This window comes from Arachis hypogaea, chromosome 15, assembly GCF_003086295.3.
Source record: "Arachis hypogaea cultivar Tifrunner chromosome 15, arahy.Tifrunner.gnm2.J5K5, whole genome shotgun sequence".
Taxonomy (NCBI): domain Eukaryota; kingdom Viridiplantae; phylum Streptophyta; class Magnoliopsida; order Fabales; family Fabaceae; genus Arachis; species Arachis hypogaea.
This window is the reverse complement of record NC_092050.1, coordinates 154,650,681-154,666,154: the sequence shown is the minus strand read 5'-3', so window position 1 is coordinate 154,666,154 and position 15,474 is coordinate 154,650,681. Positions and strand designations below refer to the sequence as shown.

At 40.0% G+C, this 15,474-nt stretch overlaps 1 protein-coding gene across 1 annotated transcript; it reads right to left on the bottom strand.

Moving 5' to 3' along the window:
• Positions 1-13,078: 13,078 nt before the first annotated feature.
• On the bottom strand, positions 13,079-15,003 carry LOC112749320 (protein FAR1-RELATED SEQUENCE 5-like). Its single transcript, XM_025797574.1, has 3 exons — positions 14,032-15,003; positions 13,705-13,956; positions 13,079-13,609 (listed from the first exon to the last, which is right to left on the bottom strand). The coding sequence occupies exons 1-3, from the start codon at positions 15,001-15,003 to the stop codon at positions 13,079-13,081; spliced, it is 1,755 nt and encodes a 584-aa protein (XP_025653359.1).
• Positions 15,004-15,474: the final 471 nt, after the last annotated feature.

The following is a 15,474-nucleotide window of genomic DNA, read 5'->3' as shown; positions in this document are numbered from 1 at the left end:
AAACTAAGTATAGAGAAATGATGTCACTTATTTTTGGTGAATATAATAAGATGGCTTTGATTTTGCTTCACATTTTCAGCAATGGATGGTTTGAATTGTTGAATTCATAAGGGAAGTTTGAATGAGTTGGATGTAGGTGGTTTAGTGGGTAGGTTGTTCATGACATGTGAGGTGCTCCTTGCCCTATAAATAGAGGCATTAGCAATGGTTCATAGCATCAAACATTTAGAAAAGAGAAGTAGTAAGTAACTTGTGAAGTCTCTTGTATTTAATTAGTGAGATATTTTTGTAGTGAGTGTACTATTGTAGAGTGTGTGATATAAAATTAGTGTTCTGAGGAACATACATTGAATTTTAGATAGACTTTCTAATACTCATTATTTACTACAAATTCTAGTCAAAGAGTTTGATCGCACTATATTGTAATTACGATTAAATATGTGTTGACAAAACAAGCAAAACCAATGGACGAAATTGCACATCTATAAATGACTTTAATTGATGTGATGCACCGTTTTGAATGGAAAACTTTGTTGCAGTTTTTTGCTAACTTTACATGGTAATAGATGTAGGAATTAAGCTTGCTAGTGAATATTTTTTGAAATTTGGCCTGTGATTTTTCTTTGACAATTTTAGGATTTTTCATGTTAAATTGAGGTGTTATTCTGTTGCTGACATCATAATACGTATTTCATTGTTTATTGTACGATTCTATTCACTGTATAGCACTATTTACCTATAAGTTATTATTCACATGTATGAAATTACAGTGCTTATAATTTTACTTGTTATATTTACTAGTGATACTGTGATACTCTACATCAATTTTGGTATGCATCTGCTCATGCTCATTGTTGAGTCTGCAGCAAAATTTTGACTTCTAATAGCTACAAAGTAATATGAAATTGAACACTACTCACAATAATACACTCGCTATATAATTACTAAAGAAAAAAAAAAAAAGAAAATGAATAATTGCTATGGATATGTGAATTCCTTTTATTTTATTTTGGATTGAATACATTTTGATTTCACTCATTTATATAGTTTCCTAACTTCTATAAATAAAATAGTTTTCTATAAAAGCTCTTTAACTATCCACCATTTTCTCTTTTCCATCATTTGTTTGCCTCCCTTTGTTTTCTCTCTGCCTTTCTTTTATTCTCACAATTTTCCACCTCGTTCACAATTTGAAATCTACTCAAATTTTGGACGATCAAAGTATAGTATTCATATCTGGTTGCGTCAATTTTACAATGACTGCCTACGTACCCTTGTTCAGGATCAAACCAATCGTAGTTCCTCTATTTCTTCATGTAATGCCTAACATGAAGTAATATTGAGCAATTCCAAACAGTATTGGAACTTGTTTCCTGACACTACTTTAGTCAACATATCAGCAGGGTTTTCATCTGTGTGTACTTTTATAAGAGAAATGTTACCTTTCTCTATAACATCGCGCACGAAGTGATATCTTACATCAATATGCTTGGTACGAGCATGATGAACCTGATTTTTAGCCAAATGAATTGCACTTTGACTATCACAACTCAGATTCACGCAATCTTGCTTCAACCCCAAATCATCTAGAAGACCCATTAGCCACAATGCTTCTTTCACCCCTTCTGCTACTGCCATGTACTCAGCTTCTGTAGTAGATAGTGCCACTGTAGCTTGTAACATCGATCGCCAACTAACTGGAGCACCTTGTATTTTATATACATAACCAGTCATAGAACGTCTTCTATCTAGATCACCAGCATAATCAGAATCAACAAAACCGCTGATTTGACATGATTTTCCACTAAAGCATAAATCTCTGTCAATGGTACCCTTCAAGTATCTTAATATCCACTTGACTGCTTCCCAGTGTGCCTTACCCGGGTTTGCCATGAACCTGCTAACAACACTGACTGCCTGTGAAATATCTGGGCGTGTACACACCATAGCATACATTAGGCTACCGACTGCACTAGCATAAGGTACATTTTCCATGTAAGCCTTATCCTCTGCTGTTGTGGGAGATTGTTTACCAGAGAGCCTAAAATGTGGAGCCAACGACGTTACCACCGATTTAGCATTTTTCATTTCAAACCTTTCAATGACGCGCTCAATGTATCCTCTTTGGCTCAAGAACAATTTTTGGCTTGATCTCTCTCTTTTAATTTCCATGCCTAATATTTTTCGTGCAGCACCCAAGTCTTTTGTTTCAAATTCTTTACCAAGTTGAACCTTTAACATATCTATCTCTACCTTGCTCTTAGAGGCAATAAGCATGTCATCTACATACAATAGAAGATAGATATAATCACCTCCAGGAAGCTTACGAATGTATACACAACAATCATAATTACTTCTGGAAAAACCTTGTTTTAACATAAAGGAGTCAAATCGCTTATACCATTGCCGAGGAGATTGTTTTAATCTATATAGCGATTTCCTCAAGCGACATACCTGACTTTCTTTACCCTCAACCTTAAAACCCTCAGGTTGATACATGTAGATTTCTTCCTCTAAGTCACCGTGCAAAAATGCAGTCTTCACGTCTAGTTGTTCCAACTCAAGATTACCATGAGCGACAAGACTTAAAAGCACCCGTATGAAAGTGTGTTTCACCACAGGAGAAAATATCTCATTGTAATCAACACCTTCTTTCTGTGCAAATCCCTTTGCTACTAACCTAGCTTTGGATCTTGTACCATCTGACTTAGTAGGATCTTCTTTTCTTTTATACACCTACTTACAACCAATTGCAGTCTTTCCCACGGGCAATGGGACCACATCCCATGTCTTGTTCTTATGAAGAGATTGCATCTCTTCCTCCATAGCGACAAACCAACTCTCTCTATCTTTGTCTTTGATAGCATGTTTGAAGATGACCGGCTCATCATCCTCCACTGAGAGTGCATAATCTACCAAGTTTAGCTGCCCATAATGTCTCAAAGGCTTGTCTGACCCGAACTTCTGAACAAATTTATAATTCCTCTTTGGCCTAGTAGATGCCAAAGAATCCTGTTGCTGCTGTTGTAATGCATGTGCATTTTCTCGCTGAATTTCCTCATGATCAAGTTCATCCTTTGCGTCATCTCGAGTAGCATTAGGATGCTCCACCTGAACATTATTAGAGTCTATTTGTTGGTATTTAGACTCTATCTCCACCACTTGAGTATTTGAAGTTTTTCCAACATCACCATCATCTGGCACCACATCTTTAGACAAAGCTACCATAGATCATTCATCAAAGGTAACATCCCTGCTAATTACAAACTTAGAATCATTTACACTCCAAAGGCGATAGCCTTGAACGCCTTTTGAATACCCCAAAAAGATTGCCTTCTTAGCTCTATCATCAAGCTTATTATCTTTGACATGATAATAGGCTGTGCATCCAAAGACTCTGAGTTTCTCGTAATCTGCATGTTCCCCTGACCATACCTTATAAGGTGTGTCTCCATCTAGAGAAGAATGTGGGGATCGATTCACTATGTAGCAAGCTGTAGCAACCGATTCTGCCCACCATTCTCTGCCTAACCCGGAATTAGAGCGCATACACCTTGCCTTCTCAAGTGGCGTACGATTCAGTCGTTCGGCGACTCCATTCTGTTGTGGTGTTTCTCTAACTGTCCAGTGTCTTGTAATGCCTTCTCGGTCACAGAACTCCTTGAAAGCCTCATCCGTGTACTCTGTGCCATTATCAGATCGTAGAGTTTTCAGCTTCCTACATGTTCGATTTTCAACCATTGCTCTCCATCGCTTAAAAGTATCGAATACCTAATTCTTATGTTTGAGGAAGTAAATCCAAACATACCTGGAATAATCATCAACAAAAATAACAAAATACCTGGAACCACCCTTGGAAGTAACTTTAGCCGGGCTCCAAACATCAGTATGCACGTAGTCTAACAACCCTCTGCTTTTATGCTTGCTTGTAGAAAATTTCACCTTATGTGCCTTTCCATACACACAATGCTCACAAAATTCCATTTGTGGTTTCTTCATATTCTTCAGCAAACCTTGTCCACAAAGCAATGATAGACCTTTCTCTGACATATGTCCAAGCCGCATATGCCATATTCTCGTGCAATCTGTTTGATCTCTACTTCCACCGATTCCAACTGCTAACTCACCTATAACCGTTGTCCCCAAAAGAGAATAAAGATTACCGTGACGAACTCCTTTCATCACTACCAAAGAACCACGAACAACTTTCAGTACCCCATTTTCCGCAACTATTTTGCAACCATTTTTCTCCAACAAACCTATGAAGATCAGATTTTTTCGCAAGTCTGGAATATGTCTCACATCCTTTAAGGTTCTTACGACACCATCATGCATCTTGATTCTTACAGTACCCAACCCCACAGTTTTACAAGCATGATCATTGCCCATTAAAACTGTGCCACCATTTATGCTTTCATAGGTAGTAAACCACTTCCTATTTGGACACATATGGTGAGAGGCTCCTGAATCAAGAATCCACTTATCGAAGATTTCATAAGATTGTTCTGTCACAGAGTAACAATCTTCCTCATCATTTGAGACGTAGCTTGCTTCTTGCTTTTCTTTTGGGTTGTCGTTGTTCTGTTTCTTGAAAGTTATCTTCTTATTTGGACAATTTGCTTTGAAATGTCCAGCTTCACCACATTTAAAGCATGTTCTCTCCGCGTGAGGTCTAGATTTTGTCCTAGACTTTCCACGCTTATTACCTTTTCCTCTTTCATTAGTCCTTCCTCTAGCCGTGAACAATCCTTGTGCTTGATCATTATACTCTCTTCCATTTGAAGATGACATTACACTTGTAGCAACCTTACGTAGATCATCTGCTAAAAGTGATGCCCTCGTCTCATCCATGGTCAGAGTGTCACCCACCAGCATCAATGTCTGCACCAGATTTTCATAGGACTTCGGTAATGAAAGTAACAATATGAGTGCCTGGTCTTCTTCATCAACCTTCACATCTATATCCTTTAAGTTTGATATGATCCTATCAAACTTATTGATATATTCTCGGATTGAGGTGCCTTCCTCCATCTTGCATGTATACAATTTGGATTTTAAGTAGATCCTGTTAGTTAGAGTCTTTGTCATGAAGTTACTCTCTAACTTTAACCAGACGCCTGCTGCAGTTGCTTCTTCGTTCACCAAGAAAGCAACATCCCTCTCAAGGCATAAGATTATTGCAGCCCGTGCCTCAAGATCTAATTCTTCCCAATCCTCATCTTCCATTCCTTCCGACTTTTTCTCTTTTTCCGCTAGTGCCTTGTGTAACTTTTGTGATATAAGCAGATTTTTCATCTGCATCCTCCAATAGAAAAAATCATTTTTTTCATTGAACTTCTCGATTTCATATTTGCCTACTTTGACATTACTACTAGTAGAAGCCATTATATTCAAAATTGAATTTTACCACTCAAATAATGAATAATATAATGTTGGCTCTTGATACCAATTGTTGAGTCTGTAGCGGAATTTTGACTTCTAATAGCTACAAAGTAATATGAAATTGAACACTACTCACAATAATACACTCGCTATATAATTACTAAAGAGAAAAAAAAAGAAAGAAAATGAATAATTGTTATGGATATGTGAATTCCTTTTATTTTATTTTGGATTGAATACATTTTGATTTCACTCATTTATATAGTTTCCTAACTTCTATAAATAAAATAGTTTTCTATAAAAGCTCTTTAACTATCCACCATTTTCTCTTTTCCATCATTTGTTTGCCTCCCTTTGTTTTCTCTCTGCATTTCTTTTATTCTCACACTCATAGTGTTTAATACGCTAGGAATGTACTCAATTCTGATTATCCTTAATAATTTTTTCTATAAATTCATACAAAATACAGTGCAAAAGAATCATGTAAGGAGTAACATTATCATTTTAATCATTTTCATAAAAATTACGAATTGACAAAAATGACCAATTTAAATGCGGAAAAGATTTTATTTTAAAAATTGTTGAAACCTGAATTTTAACGTTTTTAAGAGTATGTCTTACCATTCCAATTTATTTTGTTTAATAAAATTAATTTTTGGGATAAGTTGTTCTCTCCTTTGATCAGCATTTTGCTAGAACATCAAAAGAAAATATAAAATAAAATAAGTTTTTCTTTTTCCTTTTTAAAAGAAAAAATTGTCAAAATATGATGATGACATGTTACTTGCTGGTTCACATATAGTAAGATGGGAACGGATTTCATGTGCCGAACTTTGGCACACCAGTGCACATAGCACTTATCTTCGGCTAACCGGTGCGTCTTTGGATGTTGTTTCTCGGATCTCTCTCGCTTTTTTAATCCAATGGTAGAGATCACCCTTCTTATTCCCTCCTTTGATTGGTTAGTGAATATCTTGTGTCAGAGGGGCTATTTTACAAATTTATTTTATTGTTGGTTATTTTTGTTAGATCTGAAAACTATCTAGGTTTATGTAGAATTAGTTAACGATTTTTAAGATGAAATTATTTGCGGTTGATGATTCTACGTTATGTTTAATCAGAGACGATGGAGTTGGGCTGGGAAGGAAGGAGTTTCCTCGTTGACGTCGTTTGACGCATACTAGAATTGCGTTGATGTTTACGTTTCCGTCACTGACCATCAATGGAGTTGCAGGAAGTTTCCCCCACCCCACCCCTCGCATAATCACACTGCAAAGCTGCCTACTCTCCGAATGGCGCATCTGTCGCGACTCATTGGTTCGGAGGATGACGATTTGCATAGTGTTATCGCCGGAAGGGGTTTCAATCGTCGTTGATAACAAGGAGTGTTGTTTCGGGTAGACGTATGGCTTTGCCGGAGACGATCAACAAGGAAGGATCCAAGCAGCGTGGAGATGGTGGGCTAGAGAATGACAAAGGAGAGGCAGAACTCTTTTCGGGTCCGGCGGGTCAGGTTGGAACACTGCTGGTTGGACTTGGCTCAATCCAAATGGGCCTGTAGATTATAATTTTTTTTCTGAAACCAATGATGGTCTCGAGTGTTGGATTATTAATTATTTTGTTAAAACTAGATCACTGGTTTGGTATGATCCTCTTTACAATACCCAAAAAAAAAAACCTAACATGGCTGAACAAAGAAGATGAACACCCAGGACCAAAAAAAAAAAAAGAGGAACACCAAATTAGTTATTGCATATATAATTAGTTGCTGAACAATCTAACAACAGTATTAAATATTTAAATTTCCTTAGGATATAATAATTAAAATACTCTGTAAAACCAACTTTTCTGGTGCATAAAATTAACAGAAACGTTGAATAAGGAACATGCACATTTTTTCCAATTGAACCCGGGATTGCATTTGTGCAATATGATTAGTTGAGGATGAATACCTATCCTTTAACAAGCAGAATTTGATGTGGCTTTTTAAGGAGATTTTATTATTCAATAAAATAATAATGCGCCTCTTTTATTTTTGGAAAGGTAATGGAATAAATTAAATTATTTTGTTGGGAAGGACAGTCAGTATTAAATTATTGCTTTGTAAAATCGAAGCATTTAAATTGCCACGATAGTTACACCGAATTCGATTGAGGATCTGTTCAACATGCAGGCGACGTGTAAGGTGTTCCTGGGTGCGGCGAGTTCAGACGCTGTATACAAGCATGCGACGATGTCGTATAAACCGTTAGTGCACTTTTTAGTTTACCTCGACGGGCCTGAAAGGAGATTCCTTGATCGCTGCGTGGAAGTAGGAAACATGGATGCTACACTCCGGTAGGGGTTCATGGAGTATTTCCGGTTTGGCCGCCGTGACAAAGGGATGGAACTGCTTGCTAGGGCCTCAACTGAGGGCAGCGTCGAAGCAGGTTACCTGTGTGCCATATTGCTACTGTGTGATCACGAAGACGAAGAAGAAGTGCAAAGGGGTGTTCAAATGATTTAGGTTATCCGTATTTCTGGGCAGGTCGAGAGCTGCAGGAAGTTCTTCAGGGACATTTTCAACGATGTCATGGTGTTCTTTGAAATGTTTGCATTTGAATGAACATGACTGTTTATCACTCTTGTTAATCCGCCCCCCGACTATACCGTTGTGGGTTTATCTTTATGTAATCCGCCAATACAGTAGCTAGCAAATGTCAGTTTGTTCTGATCCTTCATTAACCCCTTGCTATGCATACTGATGGTGTATTTTATTTATTTATTTATTTTGTTAAAAAACTGTTAGTTTGATCAATTAATTTATCTTAATTATGTGGATGGCACAGACGATGCAATTAATGCATATCTTGGATAGAACTTAGTTCAAATAATGCTTTCTTCTTGAGTGGGATTTGATATGAACTTTGCACATTTGAATGGACAGAAGACTGTTTAATCAATCAACCTTTTACACCATCGTCCATTATTTTCTGGGGCTGGGTACTAACTTAGACCGTGACAGTGAATTTATACAAAACTGGTAACTTGGATAGTCAATAGGGAGTCATCAAAAGGGGTCAGGTAAAAAATGGGAACGAGATTTTTTTTATATGTGCAATGATAATTGACGATGGTGTATAAAATCTGTAGAAACGTTGAATAATGAACATGCATATATGTTCCAATTGAACCACGGGATTGTATTCGTATAATATAACTGGTTGAAAGATTGAATACTTGTCCTTTAAAGAACAAAATTTGCTTTCATATTTTAAGGAGTTTTTATTATGTAATTGCACTAATTGTTTTATTATAACCTGAGAGAGAAGTACTTTGAATTTTGTTTCAATCAATGGCTTCGTATTCTTTGTTCACTCAAGCAATCTAATTTGAAAGATGTTTATTTCCTATAATTTGATATAATATTAGGATATCATAAAAATGATACTATGTCTACATTCCTTTGTTTTATTATCTAGTGTAAAATGACGGTATGTGCCTTTAAATTAGAAGGATCACGTAAACATTCGTGACAATCAAACGCGCTGCCTGTAGGGTAATACCAATCTGCAAGGAAGGATTAATCGATAAACACATCTTTGATAACGCACACGTAAATAATTGCCGAAATGGTCCGAAATCATGATTTGGAAATGATATTTGGCTCCATCGTAACATAAATCCCTAATTGTGTGTCAACAGGTCACATGACTTTTGAAATTAAGAACAAACAGATGAAAGTAGATATAATTATATTAACCGAGTTTAAGTTCCACTATAGAAGATCAAATGGGAGACAGAACAAACAGAGGAAATAAAAGGATCATACAGGCCTCAACGGAAAACATGACATTAAGATATCAAGCATGTGCAGCAGGTCAAATAACTTCGGCTCCGTCTTCATTCTGCCCGGCTGGCTCCGGATCTTTGGAGCTGTGAGCCGTGTGCGGCGCTGGACGACGACCTCGATGGAGCAAAAACTTTTTCTTTTCCTCCAAAACGTCGATCCTGCGTTCCAGGTCATGCCACGGTAGCACCTCAAGCTGTTCCCGTTCACGGCGCTTGGTGATTTCTGCCATCAATTCGTTTGCTTTGTCATCCAATTGGCGAAGGATCACGTCATTCTTTCGCTGCGCTATTTTTAACTCCTTTTTCAGCCGTCGCCGTGCATTCTCCTCTTCCTCCAGTTCATCCTTCTTCGCCTCGAACACGAACTTGGCGGCCAACATCTCCACCTTTGCACGCCTCAGTTATGCTTTGGTCGTTACAAGTCTAGCCTTCAAAATCTCCTCCCTCCTGACCAGTGCGGCCTCAACGAGGTCATAATCTGCGCACTTTTCATCTACACGGATGATGTCGATAAGAGTGTCAATCGAGATTTCCGCGAGGTCGTCGGGACTAATGGCGTGGTCGGTGACGGATTCCTGCGAAATTTTTTCGGAAGAAGAGGACGACATATGGCAGACTACGACGACCCTTAAAGCAACGATTTTTGTTCTGGCGATGACAGTTGTTCTCTGAGTGGGTCGTTCTCAGGCGATAGACGTCGAATCTTCCTTTTGAAGTTACGCCGAGGGTGCGAAGTGGGAGCCGTGTGCGAAGATGAGTGTGGCGGTGTGGCAGACGGCGGAGAGAGCAGTGGAGGGTCGCAGTAATAAGGAGAGGGAGAAGGATAGACAGAAAGTGGAGAGAAGGAGTTACGGTAGAGAAGAATTGAAGAAGGGTTAGTACTTAGTAGGGTTTGGGTTGTCAAAAACGGGCACATGTATATATATTATAAAGTAGGAAGTTGCTTGGTATTCTTTTTTTTGTAACTAATGTGTCAATAATGGTGATTTATTTTTAGGAAAATAAAAGATTAATTTAAACTATTTCGATGAAAAAAGAAGAAGAAAAGATAACATTTATTCAGCGAGTAATTAAAGTAAGCAACTAAGTTGACATGAATATAACCCAAAAATCGAACAGTCAACATTAAATTATTGCGTTGTAAAACCAAATTATTTGAATACGATAGCACATTAGTATTAAAATAAAGGGGTAAGTATTGACTTAAGCTTGTCTTTGTTTCAGATTTCTAGAAAATTAAAAAACGAGTATTTCGTTCGTCCCCTATTAATTATCTGAACTTTTTCAAAACAATCGGTTAAGAAACGTACGAGGCACTGAACCATTTTAACAACAAAAAAAGGATATAATAAGAGCACAAAACGTATCGTTGGTGGTCGTGTCTCGTCTTGATATTTTCCAAAATCCCTGGCCTAAGTTTCTTGCAAATGGCTGGAGGTTCCATGAAGAACAGAAAGAAAAGGAACGCAGCCAAGAAGATCGGAGAGAAAGGGACCGTATCCGTTGAGTACGAATGCCTGCTGAATCTTCTTCCTCACGACATATGGGTCAAGATTGCAACGAAGGTTGCGTCGTATTCGATTAAGGATCTGTTCAACATGCAGGTGACTTCCAAGGTGTTTCTGGGTGCAGCGAGGTCCGACGCTGTTTACAAGGAGGCGTCGATGTTGGAGTTGCCGATTGCGTCCTTTTTATACTACTATGGCTGTCTTGAAAACAGGTCCCTAGAACGCTGCGCGGAGGCAAGAAATCCGGCTGCCCTACTCCGGGTGGGGATGACTGAATTCGTCTGGATTGGTCACTGCATCGATGGAATGGATACTCTGACTATGGCTGCAACTGAGGGCGACCTGGAAGCCTGTTACATGTGTGCGATGCTGCTACTGTCTAATGGCAAGGAAGACGAAGAGCACATGCGAAAGGGACTTGAATTTTTTGAAATTGTACGTGATTCTGGGGCGCTCGAAAGGTGCAGAGAGGTCTTCAGGTAGGTATTCGCGGGTCGGTGGGTGGAGGTTAAGCCGTTTGATCCTGGACAGCCTGAGGTTTGTCGGTCCACCAGTTGCTGCACCCGAGGCACCATGGGTGATGTGGAAGATTTGTCCCATGTCTCGTGTGTGCAGTGCCTGGCCGATTACGAGGTTCGGGTATTCCTGGAGTTGTTTGCATTCGAATAAAAATGTCTATTTTAGTGTTTGTGTTTCCCAAATTTATTGTTTATGCTTCTCGTATCTGATATTACCGATGAAGCATTATCTCCACTTTTGTTAAGAATTTACGCATGGTTATCCTCATATTAAATATATTTTTATTATGTTTTTGTTTTTGTGCATGGATAAATCTTAGTTTGAATTGGTATGGAAGATTTTTTGGACGATGAATCGATGATATAACTTGAGTATGCGCCTATACACAAGTTATTACAAGTCGTGGGGAAGGCAAACGGTATATGCGAAACAATAATAAGGTTTTCGTTGAGAAGATTTGGTTTTCATTGTAGGGGATGGGGGTTAAGCTGGATGGTGGAATATGGTTTAGGGGTTTTCCCTCACCCAGGAGAATGCACATAGCCGATGGGTTCAGATCGACCAATCCATTCTTTGTCATGCCCATCGTCGACAGCATAGTAACATCCCGTATGCTCGTAAGTGTTATCTCAGTCCACATATATGTCCTTAGCAAATTACATTACATTGGACTATAATTTGTAATTCTATACTATAAATGATTAATTTTAACGGCAATTATTTCTGGTGCTATTGTTCTAATCAATTATTTCATTGCACTTATAATAAAAAATATGTTTTCGTTTCCAGCCGAATGTCCCACCTCTGCCGAAAGACTACGAGGATAGCCCAATTTCGATTACCAACGAGAGGGGCGCGTGGACCGTTCAGTATAGGCACTATCCCGGGAGGATGAACGGATGTTTTGGAACAGGCTAGTCTATCCTAGCAACTGCATGCCAACTAAGACACGGCCATGTGTGTGTCTTCGAGCGGCTGGCGCCGCAAGACTACCGCATGCATATATATTGAGAACTCCTGTATCCCCCGCCCCCATCCAAGTACACCCGATCTATGTTGTTTTCTAGCCTCCGTTTGTAAAGTACAATGTTGCATGTCAACATATCTATATCTTTAATCTCTTTTATTTTCAAGCATAAATTTCAAAAGAACCCAAAGAACCAGTGCGATGCGACTGCGTCGAGCCATAACTGGGCTAAATGTTACATACTAAATATCCACATAAACGTTACATACAAAATATCTACTTAACATAGAATCGTTATAAAGATGCCCTTAACTACTATGTCCGGTTCAACAAAAGGGTTGACAACGAACGATATATAATACATTAGGTTTGATAGTGGATTTGCAGCTATTCGCACGATACCACTTCACACCTCCACTTCTGGAATCAGTCGTTGATTCCTCACTATGATTTTACTGAAAATACATGATAAAAATCAGTTAATTCTAGAGCACAGCCACATACCAACGAAAGCCAACATAGCAAAAACTTTTTTTAACATCGACAACATATAGAGATCCTCATGTATATGTATTCTAACAAAATCAACTTTGTAATTCAGACAGTGGTTCTATACCAAGATGAAATGCAGACAATATTCGGTGTGTGGCTACCGCCTACCAGAAAATGTGAAAAGGTTCGACCAACCTACTGTTGCAACACACGGTGGTGACGACTATAGGCCCCCTTTGCTCAATCGGCGAGAGACATGACTGGCCCGAACGTGTTGGTCCCAGTGAAGTCGTTGTTAACAAACCCAGCATGCGTGTCACTATCGGAGCATTGGAACGAAGGAATCTCCGCGGTCGCATACAGATCCCCAGATAGGTTATCATAGAGTTGATACCAATGTAAAAACCAAATGATTAGAACCATTTATTAAGGCATAAATGTTAACTAGATCATCTTTCAAATGATTAACCCACCATGTTAGTGTCCATCGAATCCATGTCATCCGCAACTGCGCTGGATGACTCCATTGTGTGGCGGTCCGGACACGTCGTCCCATTGTGTCCCACCTCCCGGCACAAATGACATCTCTGGGTTTCCTTTCCACCATTAGCACCGTTACCCTTTGTATTGCGCCTGGGTGGATTCCGTGCTGGGGCTCTGCCACCCGTGGCCCCTCGGGTGGAAAACTGGTGTCCGCTGCATCTTTGTTCTCGAAGTGCTTCAGCATTAGCATGGCAATGTCTCTTGCAAACTGGAACTTTTCAGTGATGTGACATGCAATTTTGTACACTTTCCGATACCAATCCATCAGGCACCAGTGTTGCGTTAGTTGTACAGAATCCCAAAGCACGCCCATCGACTGCACCGCCACAACTTTTGCATCCTTGGTCCATCTCGGCAATATTCTGACCTTGAGATCTCATGAACATTGTTAAGAACAAGCACCACAATTATATGTTCGCAGAAGACTCCGAAACATTTCATTCTCATGCACGTGCATCGGACCTCGCTCATTTTAGACGTTGCAATAACATGCCAATCCTTCCCCGGAGTGTCGTATCGAGAGACGGTGTGGATAAAATACGAACCGTTGTCTTCAGAATCAACCACCCTCATTGCACAGGCCCTGTCAAGAATGGGAACAAACAAATAGAATATGGCCCGAGTGTAGTTCTCGGCTGCACTCCGCTCCAACTGTTTCAGGTTGGTGGTTATAACAGGGTTACCCTTTGCACACTCGAAATCAGCCTCCACTTCCTTTGCACGCATGAACATCAAGCATCGATGTAAATGACATAAAAATTAGTGTAACTGTATCGAGACTTAACATACCGTGATATCACAGCGTGCAAGCCCTCGCACCTTGAGGTTGTGCGAAATCCGACAAAGAACTTTACTCGTATGTGTGCTGTGGCCCAACTGTGCCTTCTCTCGTACATGTCTTGTACCCATCTTTTTATCGGCGACGCCAAATTTCTCCACCATCTCAAACCACTTTTTCTGGAATGTTCCGACCTCGTAGTCGCCAAGCATGCAATCCTTAAACATCCTGGTAAAGTTAGAATTTCTGATGTTGCTCGTGGCGTTTCGGAGTAGGTGCCAAGCACAGAGTCGATGGTGAGTCTCTGGAAAAACTTCCTCGATTGCAGACTTCATTTTCCTATCACCGTCGGTTATTATGGACACGGGAGCCTTCCCTTTCATTGCAGTTTGCAACTGTTGAAGCAGCCAAACATAGGTCTTTTCTTTCTCGTCTTCCACGAGTGCAGCGGCAAAGACAACCATTTGGTTGTGGTGATTCACACCGGAGAATACTACAAGAAGTGAAAGGTAAATGTTTTTCTTGTACGTTGCATCAAATGCAACCACGTCTCCAAATACCTGGTAATCAATTTGGCTGGTGCCGTCACACCAAAACAAATGTTGTAGCACGCCCTCCCCGTCAACAACTTCTTTGTAGTACAGTGCTGGATCATTTGCCTTGCACTCTCGGAGATAGCTTAAGCATGATTCCGCATCTAGGCCACCCTCCCTTCGTTGCTTCGCATTTACATTATGCATGTCCCTTGTTGTGTAGGGGACATTATGATACCCGCCGGCTAGACTCGCCAAAAAACCGTGGATTCGCGAGACGCCAGTGCCCCCTTTGGGCATGTCGTTCATCTGCTCGATGTCCGCTTCGCTCATCCTCCGATGGCCTAGGAGCATGGAAGAAAATTGCAACTCAAGAACGTGGTGGTTATGCGCGTCTGAAAAGTACGTAACGTGCCAACGTCCTGATTCGTCATCCATGCGAAGTAGCATCCTTGCAAGGCATCCACACCGTGTCTCGGCCCTCGGCCTCTTTTGTCAATTAGGCATTGAGTAGAACTTCGGGGATCGGTACCCTTGTCGGTGGCACACGAACTCCTGCCGTATCCTTACTTCGCCACGTTTTTCGCTTCTGGAACGTCTCGTGCCGAAGCCATGGTGCTTTGCATATTGCTGGTAGAACTCAAATACAATATCAACATCTGCGAAATTAAAGCGGAGAACCTCCTCCTCGCTCAATTTCAAAAAATCAATCGAACCTATTGATTCGCCGGAATCAACAGCGTACAAGTCATCATCCGCATAATTGTCAGACATTCCTCCGACGACGTCCAAATTGTCTTCCAATTCAAACGCATCCCCATTGTCGACATCGGCCTTTGCATGATGGTTGTGTTCTGTTTCATCTTCTTGTAAATCGTACTCGTCCGACTCCATCCCTGCAAAGCCTTCGCCCTCAACCGA